Below are 26552 nucleotides of genomic sequence, written 5' to 3'. Positions count from 1 at the left end.
GTATTGTTGAAAAATAAAAATAAAAATTAATAACATGAAGGCCATTCATGTACGCGATGATGTGGAGGGCTTTCATGCGTTGGAAAGTGAAAAGTAGAAAATTGAATGGCGACATGAGGCCCGATGATGTGGAGTGTGTGCGTGTGGTGGAAAGTGAAAAGTGAAACATCGATTGGTTGCACGCACTTGACGATGTGGATGACTCACATTTAAATGGGACATGGCATGCGTGGGGCATATGCGATGAGGCGGATAGGGTGCATGCTAGGATAAATAAGATAGTGGGGCATAATTGGATATGTATGTCCAAGGGCCCTCGCTCTCTTAACAACGGCACTTGTCCTTTCTACATTGACGTTCACCACAACAACATCGGTGGCGTCGTTCGTAGCATGTTGTCGCCATGCCTACGCAACACTGACGGTACGCTTCGCATCTGCGATGGCTCACCTTCGCAACATCACCGAGGGGCAACCCTACCATCCTCATCTGTCGGTTGCATCATCGCAGGGGTGCGAGCCCATCATCCATCCGCTTCGCAACTCGTCAGATCGTTGGTCGCAACACCGCGGCGCACCAGTTGTAGCTCGGCGGCGCGCCAGTACCAACACCGCTGCTTGTTGGCTATAACACTGCGGCTTGCCAGTTATAGCACCCGACGTCGCCGGTTGCACTCTTCTCCAACACCGGCTGGTGATGGTCGCATCACCCCATGGACGTTGCAATTGTTGCCTTGACGGTGGTATAACAACAGCTAGCGACGACACAGTCGCCACACCGCTTGTCGTAGCCGTGAGGAGCTTGTAGCAACCCGTGTCCTCCCTCTCGTCGCACGCGTTAAGAGGGCCTCTCACAATGGTGCCCCAATAGGTGGTCGTGCATGCCAAAGATTGCCGGGGAGGGAAGCGGCCATCGTCGGCGAGGTGGGGGACGGGAGGAGAGATGTGCCTCTCACGTCACCGCGGAAAGGGATAAGATAGAGAAAGCAGGGGCGGTGGATGGACCCCACCTCTACACGTGGCTGCGTAGGGGAGCTGCGTGAGCGAGCGAGCCTGATCGGTCGCCCGATTTCAAGGCTTTGCCTTCTCCCACGGGGCACGGGCATCTCGGTAGCCCTTTTCACGGTCGGGCAACGCGCCAAGAAATTTTACCTCCCGCCCCCGCAGCTCCTTCCCCCTCCCGGCGGCGACACCGGCGGCGGTGTCCGCCTTCGCCATCCTCCCGCCGCAGTACCTCCACTCCCTCGCACGTCCTCCCCGTGGCCGGATTCATTGTTGGAACCCTAGAAAGGGCTCTGCCTACGGCCTACCGCGGCACGTCGAGGGCGGCGCCTTCCTCAGGCGGCGCACATTTGCAGCCCCCGTCGGCACTCGGAGCTCCTCCTCCCCTTGAACATCATTTCGTGCCTCTCCCCCGATGAGTCCGGCGCAATCCGAGCTCCTCCGTGTCAAGTCCCAGCCGCCGGGAGCTCCTCCGCATGAACTCGAGCGGCTCCGAGAGTTGCGGACTGCCGCCTCCCCGCAGCGGCCGCGTCATCCAAGATGCCTCCGCTGTGACATCGCACGGCTGAGGAGGCGAGGAGCACGAAACTGTAAGTACTAGATTGACAAGCGTTCGTGGTTCCATCTCAGTTTAAACTATTGTAGTATGCTCGAAGGGAAAATGCCTGGCAGTAGTAATGTGCAGCAGGCTACTAGCTGTACTGTACGACTCGAGAACTTGGGGCTGACTTGATCCCATGCATGACCTCAAGCAGCACCGGCTCGCTTAGATCATGATCTGCAGTACTCAGAGGGAGGGATTAGTGAGTCATGAGCTCCTTGCAAGTTGCAATTGAAGTTGTGACGGCAGTAGGCAATTAAATACTACTCCCTCCGCCCTAAAATAAGTATCTCAACCTTAGTACAACTTTGTACTAAAGTTAGTACAAAGTTGAGACACTTATTTTGGGACATAGGGAGTATGTGCGTATGTGATAAGGAGCTAGTAGCAGCAGCAATGTCTTCACCTATCCTACCTCACATATTTGATTTTATGCCTGGTTTTATTTTTGGTCTGAAAGAGAGCTTATCTGTTAAGAAATCTTTTCTGTTGGAGTCAATCACATACAATTTTCAATTGACATTTATTCACACAAGTTTTTTTTTATCAAATTAGATATCAGCCTGAACATAAAACAGCCTAGAATACATTTGCCTGTGTGGATATTGTCAGTTCACACCTAAGCACTAGGCACCTGATGGCACTTTGCCTGTGTGATTGTTTAGTTAGCAATCTGAATTGCTTTGACACGCAAATCAGATGCTCTGATTCTCGTTCAGCTATAGTGTCCTTCTGTGAATTCTGATGTTCCCTTTTCTGATTCAGCTATAATGTTCTTCTTATGTGAATTCTGATTCTCCCTTTTTTTTTGTTAAATCTTAATCGGGAGGATTCAGCTCATCATGTTTAGTCTTGGCCATCTATATACTTTTAATAAAGTTCCTTGTTGTGGTCATTATCAAATTATATCTCCCCATTCTAGTTTGCATACTATTCTTTTTCCAACTTGTAAAATACTACGCATTAAAAATTCATAATTTGAATTGTTGTGGTGTCAAATAGAGTACAAATAAAGATTATGTGCAAATGGAGAGATTAGACAAGTAGGGGCTATTGCTTGAGTTGGGTTACTTTTTTGGGGCTGAAAAAGTAGGGACCAGCCCCTTCTTGGCCTTTAGGGGTTCCTGCTGAAGATGCTCTTTTCAGTAGCTCCCAGCCATGGAAGTCGCCGATCCAGCTTGGACCCACCGCGCGAGGATCACTCCGAGGCTCCCCTGGTTTTCTTTCTTGATGATGCACGCACTCCGTGGCTCAGGTCGGGTGTACTGCTATGTGGTGGCCTTCTATGGCGACTCTTTTGGCTCCCTGCGCGCCTTGTCGATCTCCCTGCCCAGTCAACGGGGACGGAGTAGCAGCACCTTAGTAGCAGCTGTGCGAGGGAGGACGCGAGCTCGTCGAAATCGACGATGCATATGCCGTCAGCATTCCTGAAGGCGATGAGCTAGCTTTGATCCTGCGCGAATGTGCGGTTCCCGGGGGTTTTTTGTTTTTCGAAAAGGGGGTTCCCCGGCCTCTGCATCAGAAAGATGCATACGGCCACATTTATAAATAAATAAAGTAGTTCTACAAAATCTTGCAATGTGCTGCAACAGAGGATACTGGCTCACATAGAGCAAGCAAAATAAAATAAGGCCCAAAAGCCACAACCGGCTGGCACAAAAAAGAGAGATAGGTACACTAAGCGCCTATCCTATTACATGACCGCCATCCAAACCGGTTGAAGAAATCCCGCGCTACCGTCTCCCACCGGACAGATCCAGTAACCAAACGCGCCCTGGCCTCCGTCGGAGTGAGTAATGACCACGTACGGATTAGCGCAGTAGCCCGGAATAGAACCTGCAAAAAATGAATAGTTGTTGTTCTGTTAAAAGCCAAGTCATTTCTGCAGTTCCAAATTGCCCATAACAACGCACATGCTCCCACACGAATTTGTCTAGCTGTTTCGGCCTCTATACCAACCAGCCACGTTCCAAACAACGACCTGACCGAATTCGGAGGAGTAATGTTAAAGGCAATCTGCACCGAGCGCCACAACACCCTCGCCATCGGGCACTCAAAGAAAAGATGCTTGATAGTTTCATCCCGATCACAGAAATTACACCTAGTAGATCCTATCCAGTTGCGCTTAATCAAGTTATCTTTCGTTAGAACGACTTGTTTATGCACAAACCACATAAACACTTTGATTTTGAGAGGAACCTTAACTTTCCAAACATGTTTGGAACTAGGGATCACACTAGAATTGATGACATCGATGTACATCGACTTGACTGTGAATCCACCAGATTTAGTAAGCTTCCAACACAACTGATCGGGCTGATGAGTAAGCTGAACCTCCATGAGTCTACTCACCAGCTGAATCCAAGCCTCCCACCGGTCACCCACTAGCACCCTCCTAAACCGGATGTTAAGAGGAGCAGATTGCGGACACGTTGCAACCAGAGCATCTTGTCGCTGCACAATGCGATAAAGCGCCGGATACTGGAGTGCCAGTGGTGCATCACCTAGCCAGGTATCTTCCCAGAAACGAGTGTTATTGCCATCACCGACAACAAACTTTGTTCTGTTAAAGAAAGTAGCTTTGACCCTCATTAACCCCTTCCAGAAGGGCGAATCAGTGGGTCGAGCCGTCACCTGCGACAAGGTTATAGAGTACAGATACTTGTTACGAAGAATCTGCGCCCAAGTTGCCTCAGTCTCGGCAGATAATTTATAAAGCCACTTACTTAGAAGGCATCTGTTCTTAACTTCAAGGTTCTCAACCCCAAGACCCCCTTGGTCTTTTGGTCGGCAGATGACATCCCATTTGGCTAGACGGTACTTTCTCTTAGTTTCATCGCTCTGCCAGAAGAAACGAGACCGATAGAAGTCCAGCCTTTTCCTAACTCCAACTGGAACCTCAAAAAAGGATAAGAGAAACATAGGCAAACTCGTGAGCACCGAATTAATAAGAATCAATCGGCCTCCATACGACATAAGTTTGCCCTTCCAGCAGCTCAGTTTCTTCTCAAACCGATCCTCGATGCACTTCCATTCGCTGTTAGTTAACTTACGATGGTGAATGGGGACACCAAGGTAAGTAAATGGAAGAGACCCCAAATCGCAACCAAACAGTTGCTTGTACGCATCTTGTTCCTCTTTGGCTCTACCAAAACAGAACAACTCGCTTTTATTGAAGTTTATCTTCAGACCAGACAATTGCTCAAATAGGCACAGAACCAGCTTCATATTTCTCGCCTTTACCAAGTCGTGCTCCATAAAAATGATTGTATCATCGGCGTACTGCAGAATGGACACACCACCATCAACAAGATGAGGCACCAAGCCCCCTACTTGTCCTGCCTCCTTTGCCCTTCCTATCAAGATTGCCAACATATGAACAACAATGTTGAAGAGGATAGGAGACATAGGATCACCTTGCCTCAGGCCCTTATGTGTCTGGAAATAATGACCTATATCGTCATTCACTTTAATGCCAACACTCCCTTTTTGCGTGAAAGATTCAACTTGGCGCCTCCAAGCTTCGTCAAAACCCTTCATACGTAAGGCCTGTTGTAAAAAGGGCCATTTGACTTTATCATACGCCTTCTCGAAATCCACCTTAAAAACCACTCCATCCAGTTTTTTCGTGTGAATTTCATGGAGCGTTTCATGCAGGATCACCACCCCTTCAAGAATGTTCCTATCCGGCATGAAAGCAGATTGAGTAGGCTGCACCACAGTATGCGCAATCTGTGTGAGCCTATTCGTCCCGACCTTGGTAAAAATTTTGAAACTCACATTAAGAAGACAGATTGGCCGGAATTGCTCAATCCGCATTGCCTCTGTCTTCTTGGGAAGAAGAGTTATCGTCCCAAAATTCAGCTTAAAAAGGTGAAGCTGACCAGCGAAAAGATCATTGAACAAAGGCAATAGATCTCCTTTAATAATGTGCCAACATTTCTTGTAAAACTCAGCCGGGAAACCATTCGGGCCAGGAGCCTTATTATTCTTCATCTGGGAAATGGCCTCAAATACCTCTTTCTCAGAGAAAGGAGCAATTAAGATATCATTCTCAACAGCTGTCAGTTGAGGCACATCCTCAATCCTAGATTCATCCAGCGACACCGAATTCTCCTCTGGAGGACCAAACAACTGCTTGTAAAACTCAGTGATGTACAACTTTAAGTTTTCCTGACCTAGAATTGTTCCCTCATCTTGCTCAAGCTGAAAGATTCTCTTCTTTCTATGCTTGCCATTGGCAATCATGTGAAAAAATTGTGTGTTCGCGTCCCCCTGGACGACCCGTCGGACCTTGGCCCGAAGCGCCCACTTTAATTCTTCCTCACGAAGAAGCTCTTTCAGCCTCATTTCTGCATCGAGCTTCGCCTGAAGCTCCGAGGCCGGTAGAATCATGTTCTCAGCTTTTACATCCAGGGACTGAATAAGCGAAAGTAGCTGTTCCTTCTCAATCTTATAAACTCCACTAAGATGTTTAGCCCACCCTCGAAGGAAGCTTCTCAAGTGCCTAATTTTATTCTGCCAGCGCTCAAGAGCAGTTCTACCTCCTGCATCCTTAGCCCATTCTCTGGCAACAATATCAAAGAACCCTTGTCTCTCGAACCACGCAAGTTCGAAAGAGAAGATATTCTTATTTCCCACATGGGTAGCCTCCCCAGAGTCAACGAATAAAGGCGTATGGTCCGAAATGCCCCGTGTAAGTGCCTGCACCGTAACACAAGGGAATTTCTGCTCCCATTCGACGCTAGCCAGAACCTGATCCAGCTTCTCAAACGTCGGATTAGGTAGCGCATTAGCCCAAGTGAACTTCCTGCCGGAAAGCTCAATTTCACGCAGGTCCAGACTTTCAATGATGGTGTTAAACATGAACGACCATCTACCGTCGAAATTATCATTATTCTTCTCATCACGCCTTCTGATAATATTAAAATCACCCCCAACTAGGATAGGTAGTTGCTCCGAACCACAAATCCTAACCAAATCCGCCAAAAAATCTGGTTTAAGCTCGGGCTGTGCGGCTCCATAAACCGCCACCAAGGCCCAGTTAAACCCATCGGCCTTCGACCTGACCCTAAACTTAACTGCGAAATCCCCCATAATCACGCTTCGGACTTCTAACGAGTCACATCTAACCCCGAGTAAAATCCCCCCGATCTTCCTCGTGGCGGTAGACAATGCCAATCAAACTCAATACCTCCCGACAACGTATTGAGAAATTGAGGCGAAAAATCGGCTCTACCAGTTTCCGATAAAGCGATAAAGTCCAACTTATGCTCAATAGAAGCCTCAGCAAGAAACCTTCTTTTAGCCAAGTCTTTCAGACCTCTGCTATTCCAAAAGATTCCTTTCATAGCTCGTCATGGAATTTTTTAGCAGTTCTAATCCGCGCGCTCCTACGCACTGCGGAAGCCGGGTAAATCTTCCGCTTCCATTTGCGTTTAGGCATATGAAAACTCTCCAGCTGGTCCTCACAACCAGTCTCAGAAGTGCGCACTTCGACAAAATCCACTCGCTCATCTACCTCCTCAGGAGCGAGATCCGCACACAAATTATCTAGTACCCTAACCCCCAAAGCATCAATCTCGGAGTTATTCATGGGTTTAACCGCAGCTAAGTTACGAATCATCTCAAGCGCCCGCTCAGCCTCTAAATCCAATAAATCGTTAACCGAATTAGAAATTTCACTATCATTGCTACCTAGTGAAATTCCTAGCTTATTTGCATTATTAACAATCTCATCATTGGAAAAATGCAGAATGGAATTAGAAGTATTGACAGACATACCCGTAGTGACCTCCACATCACGAAGCTTGGCCGCCCTCATAGCGCACCGCTGCTGAATGTCGTCCACCTCCGGATGGTCCTGGAGACGGCTGCTCAACCGTCGCCCCTCAGACACCGGATCCGGGATACCACCAAAAGCAATCACCTCTTCCCGAGAGGCTCTACTGGGGTGCACCATGCCGGGGGACGGAGAAGCCATGGCCTCCTGCCCGGGCTCCCCCACTACCCCGGCCAAAGGGCAAACTGCCGGCATCGGCGCCGTCGGCACACAAGGCCCTCGAGGCGCCAACGGAGAAGAGGCCCCCGAAGCCACCGAGGCCACCTGCCCCTAGCCCCGTCCGGACCGCGAGTCCAGCGCCAGCATCGCCGGTCCTGAAGAAGGAAGCACAGGTGTCTGGTCGAGCAGCCTCGGCCTCCCAACCGAAGGCTCAAGCTGCACCGTCTGAAGCTCCCCCACCGCCGGCCCTGAAGAAGGAAGTGCGGCCACCTGCCCCACGCCCCCACCAGCAGCAGGCAACCTCGGCTGCACCTGCACCGTCGCGACCGCAGAGGAATAATCCAGAGTCCCCATCTTCAAACTCTCTCCCGCGCCAACGAACTCCTCCGCCTCAACCCTAAGCGGGGTCGGTGACTCCCCCAAAGGAGGAAACACTGGCTCCTCAAACTCCAGTGCCGGCAGCGAGCGCTCAAACACCTCATCCGACTCCACCCGATCACTCCACAGTCTCGGTGGTGCAGATGCCGGCTCGAAAGAGCCGAACCTGAGAGTAGTCGTCGGCACCGTAGAGGGAGTAGCCGTCCCACCCGCGGATGTCTGAGTATCAGCACCCTGCGTGGTAGACAGCTCACGACCACTATCAGCAGCTGGTGCCTCCTTAAGTGCCGAACTATCATCATCCTCGTGCAAATCAGAATCAGACTCGTTGGCCATCCCAGCAAAGATACTCTCATCCTCGAACTCAATAACAAGGTCATAAACGTGGCCTCGATATGCCCACTTAACCACCTCGGGTACAAACTCGATGTTCAGCACACTAACCAGTACGCGGGCAATCCCGTGGGCTCTAGTAAAGTCCATATCCACACGCTCCGGTCTGCCAATCAAGATACCCAAACTGGCCACCACCCGGGCATCCTGCATCGGCCTGGATGGAGCCCCAGAGAAACGCAACCAAACCTGCGTCAGAGGCTTGCCCGTAGGCTCAACCCTCTTCCACTCCTGAAACTCAAGCACACCATCAGTACCTGGCACCTTGCACATCCCGAAACTCAAAAGCCTCCGAAGGTCCCCAACTGACGGAAACTCAACTCGAAACAACTTGTCTTCCACTGTCGCAAGCTCCCATCGGAACTCCCCAGGGGCTAACTCCTTAAGCCTCTGAATAATTTGGGACTCCGAAACCTCTCCTCTAGCAATCTTTACCAACCCAGTTGTCAAGCTCAACGTCTCGTCCGGAGCCTCCATCTCCGTTGGAGATTCAAAGAACGTAAGCTTGGTACAGTACACCCCATACATCATCAGCGAAGGTGCCTGCTCTCTCAGAAGCGGACATCCCCCCCGCATCGTGTGCTGTTTTGCCACAAGTACCACACAACTCGGCCACACACTCCGCAATAAAATGTCCCTTACCACCACAACGATAACATAGCATATTCTCCTTCTTGCGCGCATACTTTGAAGCTCTGTCAGACTCCGCCCTGGGAGGATCCTCCAGAGAAACAGTCCCCCCGGAGCCATTCCCGGGTAACTCTGCATTGGCAAGCGCCGAGACCACCTCCAAAGCATGGCCAGTCAAACTCTGCTGCTCAGCATCCCCATCAACCACCATCGGATCAGTGACAGTCGGAGTAGGCGGTCGTGGGCGATACCGGCCCCCTCGACCCCCACGCCCACCACGGTGACCACGGAAACCACCTCGCGGTCGAAGACCCGGGCCAGCCGCCCCCTCAACAAATCCTCCTGGGGGCCCCATGAACGGGCGCTCCGCCGAGCCATCGCTCTGCCAAGCATGGCCTCGACCTCCACCAGTCGACGAAGATCCACGGTGCTTACCAACTCCATACGCGTTTACCCCATCGTCACCCCACTGACCCTGAGGTGCATCCGAGACTTGAGTCGGAGGACGTGCCAAATTCTGAACTGCTCCGGATCGACTCTGCGGAGGCCTAGCGACAAGATGAGGTGGTAGAGCTGGCCTCGGCTGGCCAGCCAACAGCCCTAGAGCGGGAGGCCGCGGCACAACACCTCCCTGGCCCGCACTGTTCCCTGCAGCAGTTGGCAGCGGAGGTCTCTGACCCACCGGAACCGGCGCCGGCGGCCGCAATCCCGCCGTAGAGGGCGTCGCCGGTCTAGGTCCAGGCAGCACGCCGCCCCGGCCGGCCGCTACCCCCGCCGAAGCAACTCCCCTGCCCGCTTGCTGCGGCACTGCACCCCCGCGTCCAGCCCCCGTAGACGGCAACGCCGCTCCTCGGCCACTGCCCGGGGCCGCGGGGTTCAGCCCAGCGCCGGCATCCGGCAGCCCAGCGCCACGGCCACCACCGCTACCCTGCTGCGGTGCGTTCCCAAGTCGGCCGGCATCTTGATTCGCCCCCGTTCTCTTCCCCGGCGGCAAAGGTCCTCCGCGACCCACCATCGATCGAAGCGGGGGGATACACTTCGCCTGTTTTGTCCTAGCCGCTCGATAGCTCCGACTCCTACCAGGAACCCTAGCTGAAGGAACGTGAGACACAGACGATCGAGGTAGCGGCGCCTCTTCGCCCTCGATAGCTATCGGCTGAGGCCTGCTCTGGGCCTCATACCCAAACTCCTCCGGCCCACGTACCGCTTCCGTCCCCGAGCCACCCTCGTGACAGAGAAAACCGGTCGGACCTGGAATAGACTGGGCCTCATACCCATCCATCCCGGACCCAACACGAGGCGGCCCACCAACATCCAGTGACAGCCCCTCTCGGCCTAGCAGGGAATTCAAACGACGTTGTCGGTAGTTTGCGATCCCGAGATCCTGAAATCTAGGCGTTTCCGACTCCGTCACCGGCGGCCTCGCTCCGGCCGACGTCCGGCGAGGAAACTTCTTCCGTTTAACAACAACCCACGAATCCGGCTTAATGAGATCAAACACAGTAAGATTTGGGCGACATACCTTAGGAAGAGGGCCTTTCCATGGCTTGATCGCTGCCGACGATGTTCTCCGGTGAACTATCCGGCGGACGCCGACGATGTTCTCCGGTGAACTATCCGGCGGACCATCTCAATCTTCTCGCCCGCGTCGATCCCCAACCTGGCCGGATCATGAACTGGTAGAACATCATCGATAGCAGACGCCACCTCCTCCTCCGAATAGCCGGCATTGAACCAATCGTTGACGTAGTCCGACGGCGTAGGCGACGGCGGCGATGGCGGATCGTCCGCCTCTCCTTCCGAGTCGTCCTCCTCCGCCTCCGCTAGCGCCCAAAACCGACCCCCACACCGGCGATCACCAGCGGGGACAGGCTGGGTGCGAGCGGTAGCCCCTCCAGCCGCCCCACCAATCGCCCCTCCAGTCCGCCTCTCCATGAAGTGCTTATGATAAGTTTCCTTCATGCCTAAAAGTTCCTGGGTTTTTTTGTCGTCTCGAAGTCCTGAACCGGACGGCGTCGCCGCTGTCCCAAAGCGATGCAGCCCAAAAAGTCGTCTTCATCCTCGACAGCGGCAGCCCGGCTTCAGCTTTGCATTTTCCCGCCTGCATGCCCCCCTCCCCCTACCCACCCTATCCTTTTTGTGTCTTTGTACGATTGAACTAATATAATTAAATTAAGCTAATCTACTACCCCTATAAAACGAAGAGAGGGCGGAGAACCAAATCATCTCACCCATCCATCAGCAAAATCCAATGGCCCTTAATCCTTCGGTGTTTAACGCTGCAAACCACGCCCTTAATCAATCGCTAACCCTCCCCGCCCTTAAAAAAGAAACCGTACGCACGATCTCTTTCTACCATTACATATATTTAGAATGTGCAACTGTTGATCAAATATTTATTTATTACCATTGTAAATATATGATCATGACAAATCTTGAAACATGTACTGGCAGGAGAGGAGAAAGTGAAGAAAAAGGTTGTTGTTCAGAAAGACGTTTATGAGGATCCTACAGTTTGATTTTACTCTAGAGATGGAAATTGCTCTATACCTAAATAGTGGAGTTAGCAGCTACTTCTTTTTACATTTGCCTATCCATTATATGGGTCTGCATCATACATGTGCAGATAAATAATTATCAGCCTGCTAGATGAGAGGAATTACATCTTGAATTCATTGATGCGGCATCATTTTGGTCCGTACTTTGTACGACTTGACTATACAATCATGATGCTTTGTGTTTATATTGGATTATTTATAGGCTGCCATATTTTAAAAATAATAATAATGAATTCCATGCAAAGCTCTGTACCTGTGCTGTGCATGAGTATGTCAAAGTTAAGCAGAACATAGTATTCTCTCTCAAAAAAAAAAGCAGAACATAGTATATGATTTTCCAATGATGAAGAAATTTAAGTCTGATAATGTTATTGATGGTTTGGCACTGCTAGCCACAATGCCCTTGCTCTTAGAAGATCATCACTCGATCTTATTTTTGGCTGCAGCTAGAAAGAGGGTGCTGATTGCTGAAGGAGGTCTTGCAACTAGCAAGGTATTCTGTTTACAACCTGATTGTGGTTTTTGTACCCACTAAGACAATATAAAAGCCTTTGCCATGTTATTTCTTTTTTCAGCTCCATGAACTGAATAATCTTCAGAAAACACACAAGTCTTTTCATGTTGAAACTGTACCTCCATTGAATCATCCTCCAGAAATTCAATTAGAATTGAAAAAATACAGAAAATATGGCACTTGAAGGAGCCAAAATAAAACAAATGAAAGATTGTTTGTAGTTAAAGTGAAGCATATTGAGCAAGTCTCCTAGGAAATTCTCTTATGTTCCTTTGATATTTTATATCTACTGGTCTCATGGCGGGTGATAGCTCTCAGGTGTACTACAGACTACTATTGATGGCTATCCTTGCCTTTCTTCATGGTTCTGTATTGATATTGATATGTAACTATTTCATCTTCTATTATACATTGTCTTTTTCAAATCCAGTGCGCATTCATGTAAAACAGTGTCCACTCACATCAGTGGATTATGTAAGATAAGCTACTTCGATTTCACATGAAACATGTCCTTTTTGACATCTCGATTATTGTTTTGAAAACAAATCTTTTCCTACTCTGCATCTCAAATATTTCCAAATATCATGGTGAAAGGCATTATGAATTACAATTTACAAGTGTGCTTTTGAATTTATTGTCATCTATTCCACAGGTTTGTACTCACTTTATAGTTTGGCGCAGTTGATTTGTCAATGTCCAAAATGCATATACTTTTATCTATGACGACAATTTGTACCCACACCGTAGCCACTATAGAATTATGCAACTTATAATTACAAGATCTTTCAGAATGAGATGGACCTACTTAATGATTTGAGCTTCTAAGAAATGTATTTATATGCCTATTTGACAATCTCCCCATCAATCTGAATGAATCACAGGAAATGGAGAGTTTTACTGAGAGTCTGTGGGAGAAATCTGCATGCTACCATCAGGAAAAGAGGGAACAATCTATAGTATATTGGTATAGGATATTGAGGAGTGTAAATAGTAGCTCTATTTTGTTCTCCAAGCAGATCTCTTGGGATAAATTCATGTTGTCTATTGAATCATATATTGCATTAAGAAATACCACACTAGAATTAACTTCTCGAATGAGTGAACATATTACTAGATTTAGTGCTCTTCATTTACAACTTATCAGATACCAGAATGAAAGAATATATTACTGTCTCTATGCAGCAACATGACTACAATAGCATCCCACTTTTGAAAATACAACTTGAGCAACATCACAAACATTGTGTATCTATTCAATTCATATATATTTGGGATTGTTTTATTTTATATTAAAATGTATCACATTTTCTCAACCTTTGAGATGTGCATCTATTTAATTTATTTACATATTTGGGATTGTCTTTTTTATATTGACGTGTATCACATTTGATCAACATTTGAGACGTGCGTTGCACGTGCACTTTTACTAGTGTTTGTTAGTGACAAATGCTACCATTTGTGTTTTGCGTACCATCCTGTATACTATCTGATCTTTCATCCGGTTGACTTATGGTCAAGGACTCAAGATACTAATAAATGATGATAGCCTAATACAGCTTAAGGCGTATTGGTACTTTGTTTATGCCCCCTTCACTTTTTTCCGGGCTTGAGACTGGCATTGGCAGTGTTAGGCCCCCCTACCCCCATTATAGTATTAAAAAAACTTAGTAAATAATTAGTGTATTTGTGATTAGCTATTTTTGGTATTTCCCAAAGACAAATTAAAATTTAGCTACTGAATATGAGAACAGGTCTGATTGCATTCTCCATATAAAATATAAGGATGTGCGGATGCTCTCACTACTGGTTTACAATATGTAATAAGGTTCAAGCATCAGATATCACATAACATAGATTGTCGATGTTTGGTATTAAGGAACTATTTCCACCAAATGTTAATGCATGTTCCAATACTTCTGCACGGTAGTAGACCATATTCGTCCTGCCATATCATGTTAGCGTAGATAAGTCAGTTTTTATTTTCAGGATAGTATGCAGCGTACTAATTTTTTATATATGTACTTATTCTTATGTAATTGGCCGGTAGCCTCATCTTGTCGAAGAAGCATCATGCTGAAACTGTGTTATTTGTTCATACCTTTACAAAATTTCTTTATAGACTATGTTCTTGACGACATCATCCTCATTGGTATCTTCATCATTTACCATTACGCGCAGTCCATCCCTTTTTGTGACTCTTGAGAATGCTACATATAGCTGTCCATGTGTGAAAACTTGTGTAGGCAGATATAGTCCTACCTTGTTTAGAGACTGGCCCTGGCTTTTGTTGATAGTCATAGCAAAGCATATTAATATAGGATACTGTCTCCTTTTTAGAATGAACGGCCACGCTGATTCAGTTGGTGACATGACTATTCTTGGAATATATACCTTTTCTCCCACATGTGTTCCTGTTATTATCTGTGCTTCGACGAATCTTCTTCCAAGTTGAATAATAGTCAGCCTTGTACCATTGCATAACCCAGCACTTTGGTTGATATTACGTAGGAGCATCACAGGTATGCCAACTTTTAATTTTAGCTCGCGATTTGGGATTCCAGGGAACGATAAGCTGTTTAGGAATTCCGTTGGATATAACAGTTCTGTTTGTGAGCGGTGAGGAGAGGTGTTGATATCCTTTGCGTCCAAGAAACCAAATGGAGAGGACAGAAGGCGAAGGAGGTGGAGGATACCGGCTTCAAGCTGTGGTACACGGGGACGGCTGCAAACAGAAATGGTGTAGGCATCTTGATCAACAAGAGCCTCAAGTATGGAGTGGTAGACGTCAAGAGACGTGGGGACCGGATTATCCTGGTCAAGCTGGTAGTTGAGGACTTGGTTCTCAATGTTATCAGCGCGTGCCACAATGAGAACACCAAGAGGGAGTTCTGGGAAGGCTTGGAAGACATGGTTAGGAGTGTACCGATTGGTGAGAAGCTCTTCATAGGAGGAGACCTCAATGGCCACGTGGGTACATCTAACACAGGTTTTGAAGGGACGCATGGGGGCTTTGGCTATGGCATCAGGAATCAAGAAGGAGAAGATGTCTTAAGCTTTGCTCTAGCCTACAACATGATTGTAGCTAACACCCTCTTTAGAAAGAGAGAATCACATCTGGTGACTTTTAGTAGTGGCCAACACTCTAGCCAGATTGATTTCATCCTCTCAAGAAGAGAAGATAGGCGTGCGTGCCTAGACTATAAGGTGATACCTGGAGAGAGTGTTGTACCCCAGCATAAGCTGGTGGTTGCTGACTTCCGCTTTCGGATTCGTGTCCAGCGGGATAAGCGTGCCAAAGTCGCTAGAACGAAGTGGTGGAAGCTCAAGGGGGAGGTAGCTCAGGTGTTCAAGGAGAGGGTAATTAAGGAGGGCCCTTGGGAGGAAGGAGGGGATGCGGACAATGTGTGGATGAAGATGGCGACTTGCATTCGTAAGGTGGCCTCGGAGGAGTTTGGGGTGTCCAGGGGAAGGAGAAGCGAAGATAAGGATACCTGGTGGTGGAATGATGATGTCCAGAAGGCGATTAAAGAGAAGAAAGATTGCTTCAGACGCCTATACCTGGATAGGAGTGCAGACAACATAGAGAAGTACAAGATGGCGAAGAAGGCCGCAAAGCGAGCTGTTGGTGAAGCAAGGGGTCGGGCATATGAGGACCTTTACCAACGGTTAGGCACGAAGGAAGGTGAAAGGGACATCTATAAGATGGCTAAGATCCGGGAGAGGAAGACGAGGGATATTGGCCAAGTCAAATGCATCAAGGACGGAGCAGGCCAACTCTTGGTGAAGGACGAGGAGATTAAGCATAGATGGCGGGAGTACTTCGACAAGCTGTTCAATGGGGAGAATGAGAGTTCTACCATTGAACTAGACGACTCCTTTGATGAGACTAGCATGCGTTTTGTGCGGCGCATCCAGGAGTCTGAGGTGAAGGAGGCTTTAAAAAGGATGAAAGGAGGCAAGGCGATGGGCCCTGATTGTATCCCCATTGAGGTGTGGAAAGGTCTCGGGGACATAGCGATAGTATGGCTAACCAAGCTTTTTAACCTCATTTTTCGGGCAAACAAGATGCCAGAAGAATGGAGACGGAGTATATTAGTACCAATCTTCAAGAACAAGGGGGATGTTCAGAGTTGTACTAATTACCGTGGAATTAAGCTGATGAGCCATACAATGAAGCTATGGGAGAGAGTCATTGAGCACCGCTTAAGAAGAATGACAAGCGTGACCAAAAATCAGTTTGGTTTCATGCCTGGGAGGTCGACCATGGAAGCCATTTTCTTGGTACGACAACTTATGGAGAGATATAGGGAGCAAAAGAAGGACTTGCATATGGTGTTCATTGACTTGGAGAAGGCCTATGATAAGATACCGCGGAATGTCATGTGGTGGGCCTTGGAGAAACACAAAGTTCCAGCAAAGTACATTACCCTCATCAAGGACATGTACGATAATGTTCTGACAAGTGTTCGAACAAGTGATGTCGACACCGATGACTTCCCGATTAAGATAGGATTGCATCAGGGGTCAGCTTTGAGCCCTTATCTTTTTGCATTGGTGATGGATGAGGTCACAAGGGATATACAAGGAGATATCCCATGGTGTATGCTCTTTGCGGATGATGTGGTGCTAGTTGACGATAGTCGGACGGGGGTAAATGGGAAGTTAGAGTTATGGAGACAAACCTTGGAATCGAAAGGGTTTAGGCTTAGTAGAACTAAAACCGAGTACATGATGTGCGGTTTCAGTACTACTAGGTGTGAGGAGGAGGTTAGCCTTGATGGCCAGGTGGTACCTCGGAAGGACACCTTTCGGTATTTGGGGTCAATGTTGCAGGAGGATGGGGGTATTGATGAAGATGTGAACCATCGAATCAAAGCCGGATGGATGAAGTGGCGCCAAGCTTCTGGCATTCTCTGTGACAAGAGAGTGCCACAAAAGCTAAAAGGCAAATTCTACAGGACGGCGGTTCGACCCGCAATGTTGTATGGCGCGGAGTGTTGGCCGACTAAAAGGCGACATGTTCAACAATTAGCTGTGGCGGAGATGCGTATGTTGAGATGGATGTGTGGCCACACGAGGAAGGATCGAGTCCGGAATGATGATATACGAGATAGAGTTGGGGTAGCACCAATTGAGGAGAAGCTTGTCCAACATCGTCTGAGATGGTTTGGGCATATTCAGCGCAGACCTCCAGAAGCTCCAGTGCATAGCGGACGGCTAAAGCGTGCGGAGAATGTCAAGAGAGGGCGGGGTCGACCCAATTTGACATGGGAGGAGTCCGTTAAGAGAGACCTGAAGGATTGGAGTATCGACAAAGAGCTAGCTATGGACAGGGGTGCGTGGAAGCTTGCTATCCATGTGCCAGAGCCATGAGTTGGTTGCGAGATCTTATGGGTTTCACCTCTAGCCTACCCCAACTTGTTTGGGACTAAAGGCTTCGTTGTTGTTGTTATAACAGTTCTGTTTGTGCATTTAAGGATGTTGCTTTGCATACTGTGTCGTAGCTTAGATAAGTTTTCTCTTCACCTTGTAGCTGATCCATTATATACTCATTTATATCGCGAACTGTTTCGTTCCTTGGACATAATATTGCTCTTTCTTCTAAGAATTCTCGCTGACGATACCTCTCCTGCAAATTTGGATATATGCTTTCCACAATTGTTTTTTTGGGATCATTTCCTTTCTCCAGTAGTATGTCACTTGGTATTTTTATCAATTCCTCACCTTCTGATGATGTATTTGTTCCATCGCCAATATTCAGAATCCACTCTGCAAATTCTGCTACCCGTTGTTTCTCTGATTCATCATGTGTTGTGCAGTTGAGTCGCATGTTCTTTGTTAGCTTCAATATGTGAAAGTGCTTCCAAAGATGTGACCTTTTAATGGATGCAGTGACTATGTTGTGTCTTCTTCCCTTTGGTATAACAGGAAGGATCTGGCGGAAGTCCCCTCCTAGAACCACTGTCATGCCACCGAATGGTCTCTTGCTGCTGTTGACATTTTTATGCCTTAATATATCCCTTAAAGTCCTGTCTAGCGCCTCAAAGCATATCTTGTTTGCCATTGGAGCCTCATCCCATAGTATTAGTGCCGTCTTCTTTAGTAGTTCTGCCAAGTGTGAACCTTGTTTGATGTCACATGTTGACTCTTCTGTAAGGATTAGGGGGATGTGGAACCTCGAGTGTGCTGTTCTACCTCCCTGTAGAAGCAGAGCTGCAATACCACATGACGCCACTGCTAGTACTATCTTGCCTTCGGAACGCAACTTTGTTGTGATTGCCTTCCACAGATATGTCTTACCTGTCCCACCATACCCGTCCACAAATATTAGTTTTCCCAAATGTTTGTTAACTGATTCCATTACTGAGTCAAATGCATGGCGTTGTTCTGAGTTCAGACTACCAAAGATCCTTGAATGCTCTTCTTTTTGCTCCTCTTTGTTGTAGTTAATCTCTTCATTGAGTAGTCTGTTTCCAAGTTCTTTTATTTCTGAAGAATCTGGAAGTTCTATTCCGGGGTATTCCTTAAGTGTCTTCCAGCTTGTCTCATTAGCTTCTCTATTTCCACCAAGGTGTGTCCTTGCTTCTGTGAAGCTGTGAGGGAAAGTGTAGGATGCTTCAAGAGTTTTCTCTGTCTATATGCCGTGTCTTCGCTTAGAACTTCCCAGCATGATTCCCACATATTTTTCGGGCTTGTGACTTCACAGTGGCATAAGATTGTTGTGAATAGTTGTCTTAGCTGGTTGCCAGTCGCCCAGTTTGATGCCTCATTTATGCACTCAAGCCACTCTTTGTCGTCATCGAGGAATCCTAGTGCTTCGCAAGTAGATCTGTATGATGTGTGGACAACTCCATTTACTGTTCTGATGTCTTCGAAACATGTGCATCCTTTTTTGACGTTAAGTAGCATTCGCATGTAGTATTTTTCTCCACTTGCTGGATGGGCACAATATATTCTTCCAACTGATCTTCCTTTCTTCCTTTTGCTCCACTTTGTCTCTTTCTTCTTCCATGCCCATTTTGACGGGAACTCTGCATATGTTAATTCTCTGGCTTCTTCACACATCTTGTTTGTCTCCATCCACTGTGTAAATTTAGTGATTCCTACTCTTTCTTTTCTTACTATCTTTGTTAAATCTGTAGAATCTGAGAAAATGACCTGTTGCTCATTCTCCAGGTGGAAAGGCAACCTTTCGACGCAGGGATCTCTGAAGTTCATTTCGAATTGAAATATTCTCCAACACGCGTCATTCCCTGATATATATGTGCACTCTAGGTACCTCTTGATCTCATCGTTTTCTATTAGCGTTGTGGCTCGGTCATCACCTTTCTTTATGTATTTAAAAAGGTATCTTATTGATAGAGATCTGTTGCACGCCTCGACATTTATGTGTGCTTGATATTTGACCAGTAGATTTCTATTGTATGGGACTACGTATCTGTTGTCCAACTTTACTTCCCCTTTCGGTATGTATCTTCCATCGTCTCGTCTTCTATATACTGGGTATCCATCTTCATCGACGGTGGTATTGCTGTTATATATTTTTGGGAACTTTCTTATACATCTGTTATCGACCATGCATGGTGACTTTGTGTTGGCTGCACCACATGGCCCATGCATCATGTAGTTTTCAACAGCTGCATATCCTTCTGGATCAATGTCCTTGTCTGGGATCTCTGCGCAAGTTACTCTGTCTACCTCTGATGGTTCAGGATACTTGTGTTCCTTTTCCTTTTTGTCGAGGAATATGACTATGTGGGCATGTGGGAGGCCCCTTTTTTGGAACTCTATTGTGTATATTACTACAATTAAGAAAATAATCATTAGTTATTTTGGTATAGAAAATTAAATAACAGGAGTGGTCAAGTCAGTAGGGTATATTACTTGCAAGTGTTTTTCCAAAGTATTCCCTTTCTCTTATGTCTCTCATGAACTCCTTGAGCTTTATGTGGAACACTCGATCAACAATATCAGGTCTTTCATATGCTGTTTGGCCTACTTCCTGTAGCATAGCTTGAATCTCCGGCCAAGCTGTGTTGCACGTGAATGTCACAAATAGGTCTGGGTATCCAGCCCACCGACATATTGCCATAGCATCTTGGAAGTTTTGTGCTTTGTATCTAGGGCTATCTGTGAAGGTGGATGGCAGCAGTATCCTCTTTCCTACTTGGTCAGCCCTTGTATCTCCTCTATCTATTGTGTCCTGCAAGCCAGCATATAATTCCGTTCTTAGGTTTCCTTGATGTGTTCTGATCCAGTCTAGCCTATACTGCAAAATGCATGCAAGGGCATCCACAATGAACTGCAATGTAAGCTTTTCACACATCAGCAAATGCATCGATTGGTTAGTACGTTGTTGTAGACGATACGCATAGTATTCCAGCATTGTTACATGCTTTCTCTTGCATTTTGCACCTTCTTTTAATATGTAGGGTATATTTTCTCTGTACCCATCTTCTCCATAGGGGAACAATAGTGGATACTGCATAGCCATGAATTTTGGATGCTTCTCTGATATTCTTCTTGGCCTTGTGTCTCTGTACTGAACAATGATATCCCGTCCTTTTCTATTTTCTGCCATATCATTCACAATCAAGGCTGCAACTTCAGTTGCAGATGGCATGTCATTCCGTCTTCCATCTGTGCGTCGCTTATTGATTAGTTTTAATCTCATGTTGTGATAGTCACCTTCTTCGAATCTGTCCCTTGCCATTCTGAATGTTTTTGCAAGTATATTATCTCTATCCAGCATATTTTTAAGGCCCTCGACGATGTGAGGATCTATTGACTCCCTTTTATCTTCTGATGTTGACGCATTAATCCTGTTTTTTACCTCATTTTTGGTGTCATAGATATACAACTGTGCCCAGCATGGTTTATCTTCACCTTCAGGTAGTAGAGTACCTATTCTGTGGTAGTTTGCCCATTCATTCTAAAAACATAAGGACCACCACCATTGTTTATTTCTGTGTCTACCTTTCCTCCCATTGTCGTGAAAGCAAACATGAAGTTGTACAATCTGATATTTTGCATGTAGTTTTTTGACCTCTTTCCGTTGTCTTTCCTTAACAATTTCGTAAGGTAAGCCGGCGGCTCTCTGAATGGTGGCAAATCGACCTTGCCCTGTTGGCAACATAGTCCGAAAGATGGCATCCTTCTCGCTCTACCTGAAGTTCTTTCTTCGTACCAGAAAATTGCACCACATCGTTCACACTTGCAGCTTGGTTCTCCGAAGTTCCAAATTTCCATATCAGTCCTTTCCGATGTCCTGTTCAAGTTTCTGAATTTAGCATCAAATTTTATATTAGTAATGTATGTTTTCGTTCATACTAATAAAACAAACTTAATAGATCTTACATATCTGGTGTTTTTTTCTTTCTCCTTGACTTTGATGTAGTACACCTTTTGTTACTTTTAGTCCTGTACATGTGCATAACAGAAATATCAGGTTCATGAATGTCCAAATTTTAGATGTTGATTGTATTTTCTTGTTACTTACCTTGTAGTCTTACCAGCCTGGCCGATCATTGCTTCATTTTCTGTCGCTAGTTCTGCAACCCTCTTGCTTTGTATTTTTCTTTTCCTATACATCCTTGCCTCTTTAGCTTTGTCCCTGCATAAATATAAATGCCATTTAGTATAAATAAGAGATGGAATTTCCAGCATAAGCAATGCACATCTGTACAGGACATGGTTCCTTGTGGCAATACAACAATGTTTTTTTGCCACAGTTTTGGTTTAACCATAGTCCATGGATATGTGCTATCATGATTCTTTTGTTTCAAAAACATACTTCGTAGCTACAGTCAGAACCAATCGTAACATGTTTTTGTGATTTAATAGAGCAATTTAAATTAGCTGCACCTGGAGATATGGAAATGCATGGGCGACCGGGCATTATAAGTATTTGTTTACGGTAAAATGTTTAAGATCAAATTTTACTACATCAAATGCACCGAGTCAACGAAGGGATTTTTGTAAGCTTTGAAAGATTTGAGCACATAGATAGCAGAATTGATGTGCAAAGCAGAAGCAAGCTATATGATGTTGCTTCCAGTATACCGTAGTACCAGTCGTGCATCATAATGATAAAGTTTAGCAATTGAATTCAGAGAAGTAACTAAACCAAATTGATGATAATACACATGCGGGCAAAACTCTGAAGATTTGCTTACTTCACATGGATCAAAAGTTGTTCTTCTAGTATAGTTGCGCGGTCTGGCACTTCTCCATTTATGATCGAAAGCTGTCTCATTTTCTTTGCTTGAAGTTTGATTCTCCTTTCTAATCTTGCCATTTTTGTTGACTGTCTGAATTCACATCAATGAGATAATAAATTAAAATATCGTTTTTCCCGTCCAAGCTAAAATTAATTACGAACCCACATGCGCCTAACGGGAATTGTTGCATTTTTAGTTGTAACATTCTTGTGATACCACCAATAAAAGATTCATGATTAGTAATGGATCACCTTGTTGGATTGCATATTTGATTGTTCTTAACCATCTTGGCAGGTTTCTCACATTCCTTGCTATGTGGCCCACCTTTTCTTTTCATCGTTTCTTCCTGCACAATAGAGAGTGCAAATATGATGTTAAAGAGGATGATATTATAATATCATTACGGACAGTGTCCGACCTAGAAACTGTGGTTTGCTGGGGCGACGGACAGGGGATTACTCTGCTCCGCCACTTCAGACCTGGGCCGTCCTGCTTCGCCACTTCATACCTGGGCCGTCCGAGCCTACTTGCCCCAATGGTGGGTACGCCACTGATTACAAAGTAGTGCTCACGTTTATGATGAATTATTATTTTTTATTACTTTTCACCTTATAAATATTCGTTGTCTGTTTTAGAAGTAAAGGAGATCAACTTTCAAGACCAGTGATTGTGCTGAAAGCTTTAATTTTGAAGAGGATGTTAAGTTCCAATCATCGGGTGAAGACACAAATATTGTGAGTATTTTTTAATAAAAGCCGACTGAGGCAATCGCTACCTGATTAACGAGGCACTTTTTGTAGACAGAATTACTGAGGTACTCAGGCATAATAATATTATGTGAACTGTTATCTGATCTACAAATTGCAAGTGGATACCATACTGCACTGCCCTTTGCTTCTGATAAAACATATTCATTACATTGTTGCAATTAGACTTCAGACCTATGGGAGTTGTTCCACATCCCCAAATTATAGCAGAGCAACACGCTAGTCAATTAAAGAATAGTTTTAGTGAAGAATAAGATTGTATTTGAGGATGGCAAGTTCATGGGCAATAACGATCGAAAAATCACGAGGGGAACTTATTCTAAAATGCACACATCACAACATATTTCAAGGTGCTTCCTTGCTCAAATATGAATGACACTATGAACTTTGTATCAGATAAACAAATTAAGTTAACCTTTTGCTATCATGATGCTATACATTAACTTGAAAGGATAGTTGGTAACAGGTGCTTAAGTGGTGGAAGGAGATGGTGCTCATGGGCCTATTTAATACTGTTGTGAATATAATGAAGTTCACCAATGCTTTTCTTTTAGAATATTATGTGAACTGCCATGTAGAAATCAAGAAACTGGACTACAGGGTAGTATTCCTTTATTAATATTTAACATCGTCTCCATTTTCAGTTCAACCCTAGATACCAGTTTCTTGTCAATTTTTTAGCAATTTCCTTTCATTTTCTGCAACGCACTGCTCTTTGACCTCATAAATATCCTCTAATGATTCATTTCCTTTCACCTCTGTAGATATCTACATATTCTAAGTTTGCTCCTTATTACTTTCTCAAATATCACATAACCTGATAAGATACATATCTCTACTCTTATAAAAAACCGAGTTGGTGATGATGGTGTGCCTGCCATCTTGCAATATAGACCGTCCGATCTATAGCTGATGGATAGAAAGCAAACTATGGCAATTTTGCGAAAAGATACATGCACCTCTCTCCGCATTTGCAGATAAGGCCTTCCCTCGTTCATCCTTATCTCCCACAACCTCATTGTTGAGCAACTAAAAAAGGAAGTCTCTGGAACAATCTAGCATGGTGGCCGCTGCCGGCGCCGTCCATCCCCATGCCTCCGCTCAGTCCGACCACCAGTCACCACCACGTCCCACTCCTCCTCACCTTATCTCTCCTCTTTCTCGAGATATCATTAGTTTTTATACATGGGATTACTCCCGCATGGGTCAATCACAATAGGTGTTTTGTAAAAAAAATGCATCTTGGTGTTCCGTGCAATGACGGGCATCTTGCTAGTCAGATACAAAAATTAAGTTAATTTTTAGCTATCATGATGCCATGCATTAACTTGAAAGGATACTACCATGATGAAAGGTGCTTAAGTAGTGCAAGATGAGGTGCCTAGGGGCCTATTTAAGACTTGTGAATATAATGAAGAAGTTCATCGACGCTTTTCATATAGTATATTATGTGAACTTCCATGTAGAAGTCAAAGAAATGGGAATTCAGAGTACTATTTCTTTATTGTTATTGTCTCATTTTTTATTTCAACCATAGATATCAGTCTTTACCGTCGAAACTTTAGAGATTTTCTTTTATTTTCTACCGCACATGCTCTTTGACCCCATATATGTATTCTCTAATGATTTATTTTTTGGCCATCTCAATAGGTATATATTCTTGTTGGACTGGGAATGCCAATTCTAGGAATTGTAACGTTTGTGATAGGAGGCTCATTTTTCTCTCAATATTTTCCTGTTATCCTCAATATTTAATAAGCTGCTATTGATCTCAGAAAGATCTGACAGTTTTGATTTTTTCTACCTTAGATGACATCTTTTACCTATGCTAATCCCATGCAGAGTGTAGAATCACATTAACTACCCCTATATTCTCCATCCATGGAATCAATATGTACGCATTGTGTGAAAAGGTATTCAAATCCTTTCTTTGATGGTGTTTAAGAGTTGGCTAACCATATAATATGAAAGAGGGCAAAAGTATTAAATATAAACACTAAAATGATGTGCTAAGATGGTGCCCGCACATTTCAGAGAACTAACACAGAGCTACAATGTTTTCAAACACTTCATGTATAAGTTCCTAGTTAAGTCCTACAAAACTAATACTGAATTACTCCCTTCGATCTATATTAATTGTCGCAGTTTTAGTACAACTTTGTACTACTAAAGTTGTACTAAATATGTGACAATTAATATGGATCGGGGAGTAGCTAATTATGTTTTAATGACAACACTCACATCTTCTTGCATGTTGACAAAAAAAATACATTAGATAGAGCTAACATTGATCTAAAACATCTTCAACTATATCATGTCAAAATTTCATGTCTAAGGCCCCCATATGTTTTTGGGGAAAAATAATCCAAATGAGAACGAGCTAATACAAATCATATGCTCCCTTCGTCCCAAAATAAGTGACTCAACTTTGTACTAACTTTGCATTAAACTAGTGCAAAGTTGAGTCACTTAAAGCTAACTTTGCACTAAAGCTAGTACAAAGTTGAGTCACTTATTTTGGGACGGATGGAGTAGTTAATTACAAGCTCAACAAACAACTAAACGATACCGTGCATGTCAAAAACAATTCATGCATTGCATACCTAGAACATTGACGTCCAGCTCTTCTATTACTTTGGATGTAAAATCCACTCCAGAATTATCCAAGCCCCCTCTCCAAAACGCTAATCAATTATTGAAACAACAGAAAATACGTACTTCAGACTTAAATCATATACCTTGCATGTGTAAAGGAAAATAGGCATATGATAGATCTTACCTTGATCTATCTTTTCTTCAACTGTAACATCTTCTTAATCTGATCCCAAATAGTAGTTAGAAATCGCAGTTCATCCCTGGTCTAAGAGCAAGGAGAGAGAGAGTGACCAGAGAGGTAAGATGACCCGTGCACATGTAAAGAGAGCAAGTGTCCGCACAAAAAGACAGATTGGTTCGGCCTACTCGTAGTTAAGAGTGTATGTAGTGTACGACTGTATGGTACTTCCTCCATCTCAAAATAAGTGTCTTAACTTTAGTATAATTTTGTATCATAGCTAGTACAAAGTTGAGACACTTATTTTGGGACGAAAGGAGTATTACCTTATAGTGCATGATATTGTAGGAGTTTTAGATGACCTTAGTTATTGTTTTGCATGATACATAATAGAACATGATATAATATCGAGTCATCTCTTTCTTCATGTCACCTTAGCAAAATTGTCTAGTTGACATGCATAATACTTGATATGATACCTCCATTGCGGGAGGTCTTAGCCACCAACCGTCAATTGCTATGTACACGCTGAAAAACACTTTGGTGCCATATATGGTGGTGGCATCCATTATTCAGCCCCCCTCCCCTAACCTAATTCTGTTTTGGGCGGGAAATCATGTGAAGGATAAGCTACTGCCGGGTGATGCACATGCTTGCATGCGCGGCGTGTCGTTTGGCGCTGCATGCACCACGTGTCACTTGGCAGACATACTGCT

At 45.1% G+C, this 26552-nt stretch overlaps 1 protein-coding gene across 7 annotated transcripts; it reads left to right on the top strand.

Moving 5' to 3' along the window:
- The first annotated feature begins 1104 nt into the window (after positions 1–1104).
- Positions 1105–25427, top strand: LOC123136655 (uncharacterized). 7 transcript variants are annotated; one of them, XR_006467199.1, is made up of 6 exons: positions 1105–1591; positions 12009–12055; positions 19253–19351; positions 22591–22834; positions 22935–23030; positions 24714–25411. XR_006467199.1 is itself a non-coding variant. In XM_044556107.1 (3 exons), exons 1-3 carry the CDS (start codon positions 1417–1419, stop codon positions 13264–13266), a joined length of 531 nt encoding a protein of 176 aa, XP_044412042.1. In that variant the 5' UTR covers positions 1105–1416; the 3' UTR covers positions 13267–14815. The 7 variants fall into 7 exon arrangements, 1 of the variants encoding a protein (XP_044412042.1); XR_006467197.1 differs by having other exon boundaries at positions 22932–23030; positions 24714–25407; XR_006467202.1 differs by lacking the exon at positions 22591–22834 and having other exon boundaries at positions 22932–23030; positions 24714–25424.
- The last annotated feature ends 1125 nt before the right edge of the window (positions 25428–26552 follow it).

Source organism: Triticum aestivum, chromosome 6B (assembly GCF_018294505.1).
Source record: "Triticum aestivum cultivar Chinese Spring chromosome 6B, IWGSC CS RefSeq v2.1, whole genome shotgun sequence".
NCBI lineage: Eukaryota > Viridiplantae > Streptophyta > Magnoliopsida > Poales > Poaceae > Triticum > Triticum aestivum.
Note: the sequence above shows the minus strand (reverse complement) of the source record. Positions and strands in the feature narration are given on the sequence as shown.

Bases quoted from the DNA above. Each gene is read 5' to 3' on its own strand.
- LOC123136655 (XM_044556107.1), top strand. From the start codon at position 1,417: ATGAGTCCGGCGCAATCCGAGCTCCTCCGTGTCAAGTCCCAGCCGCCG. The intron at 1,592-12,008 runs GTAAGTACTAGA...TTTTGGCTGCAG, and splicing joins GAGGCGAGGAGCACGAAACT to CTAGAAAGAGGGTGCTGATT. The intron at 12,056-12,957 runs GTATTCTGTTTA...AATGAATCACAG, and splicing joins GAGGTCTTGCAACTAGCAAG to GAAATGGAGAGTTTTACTGA.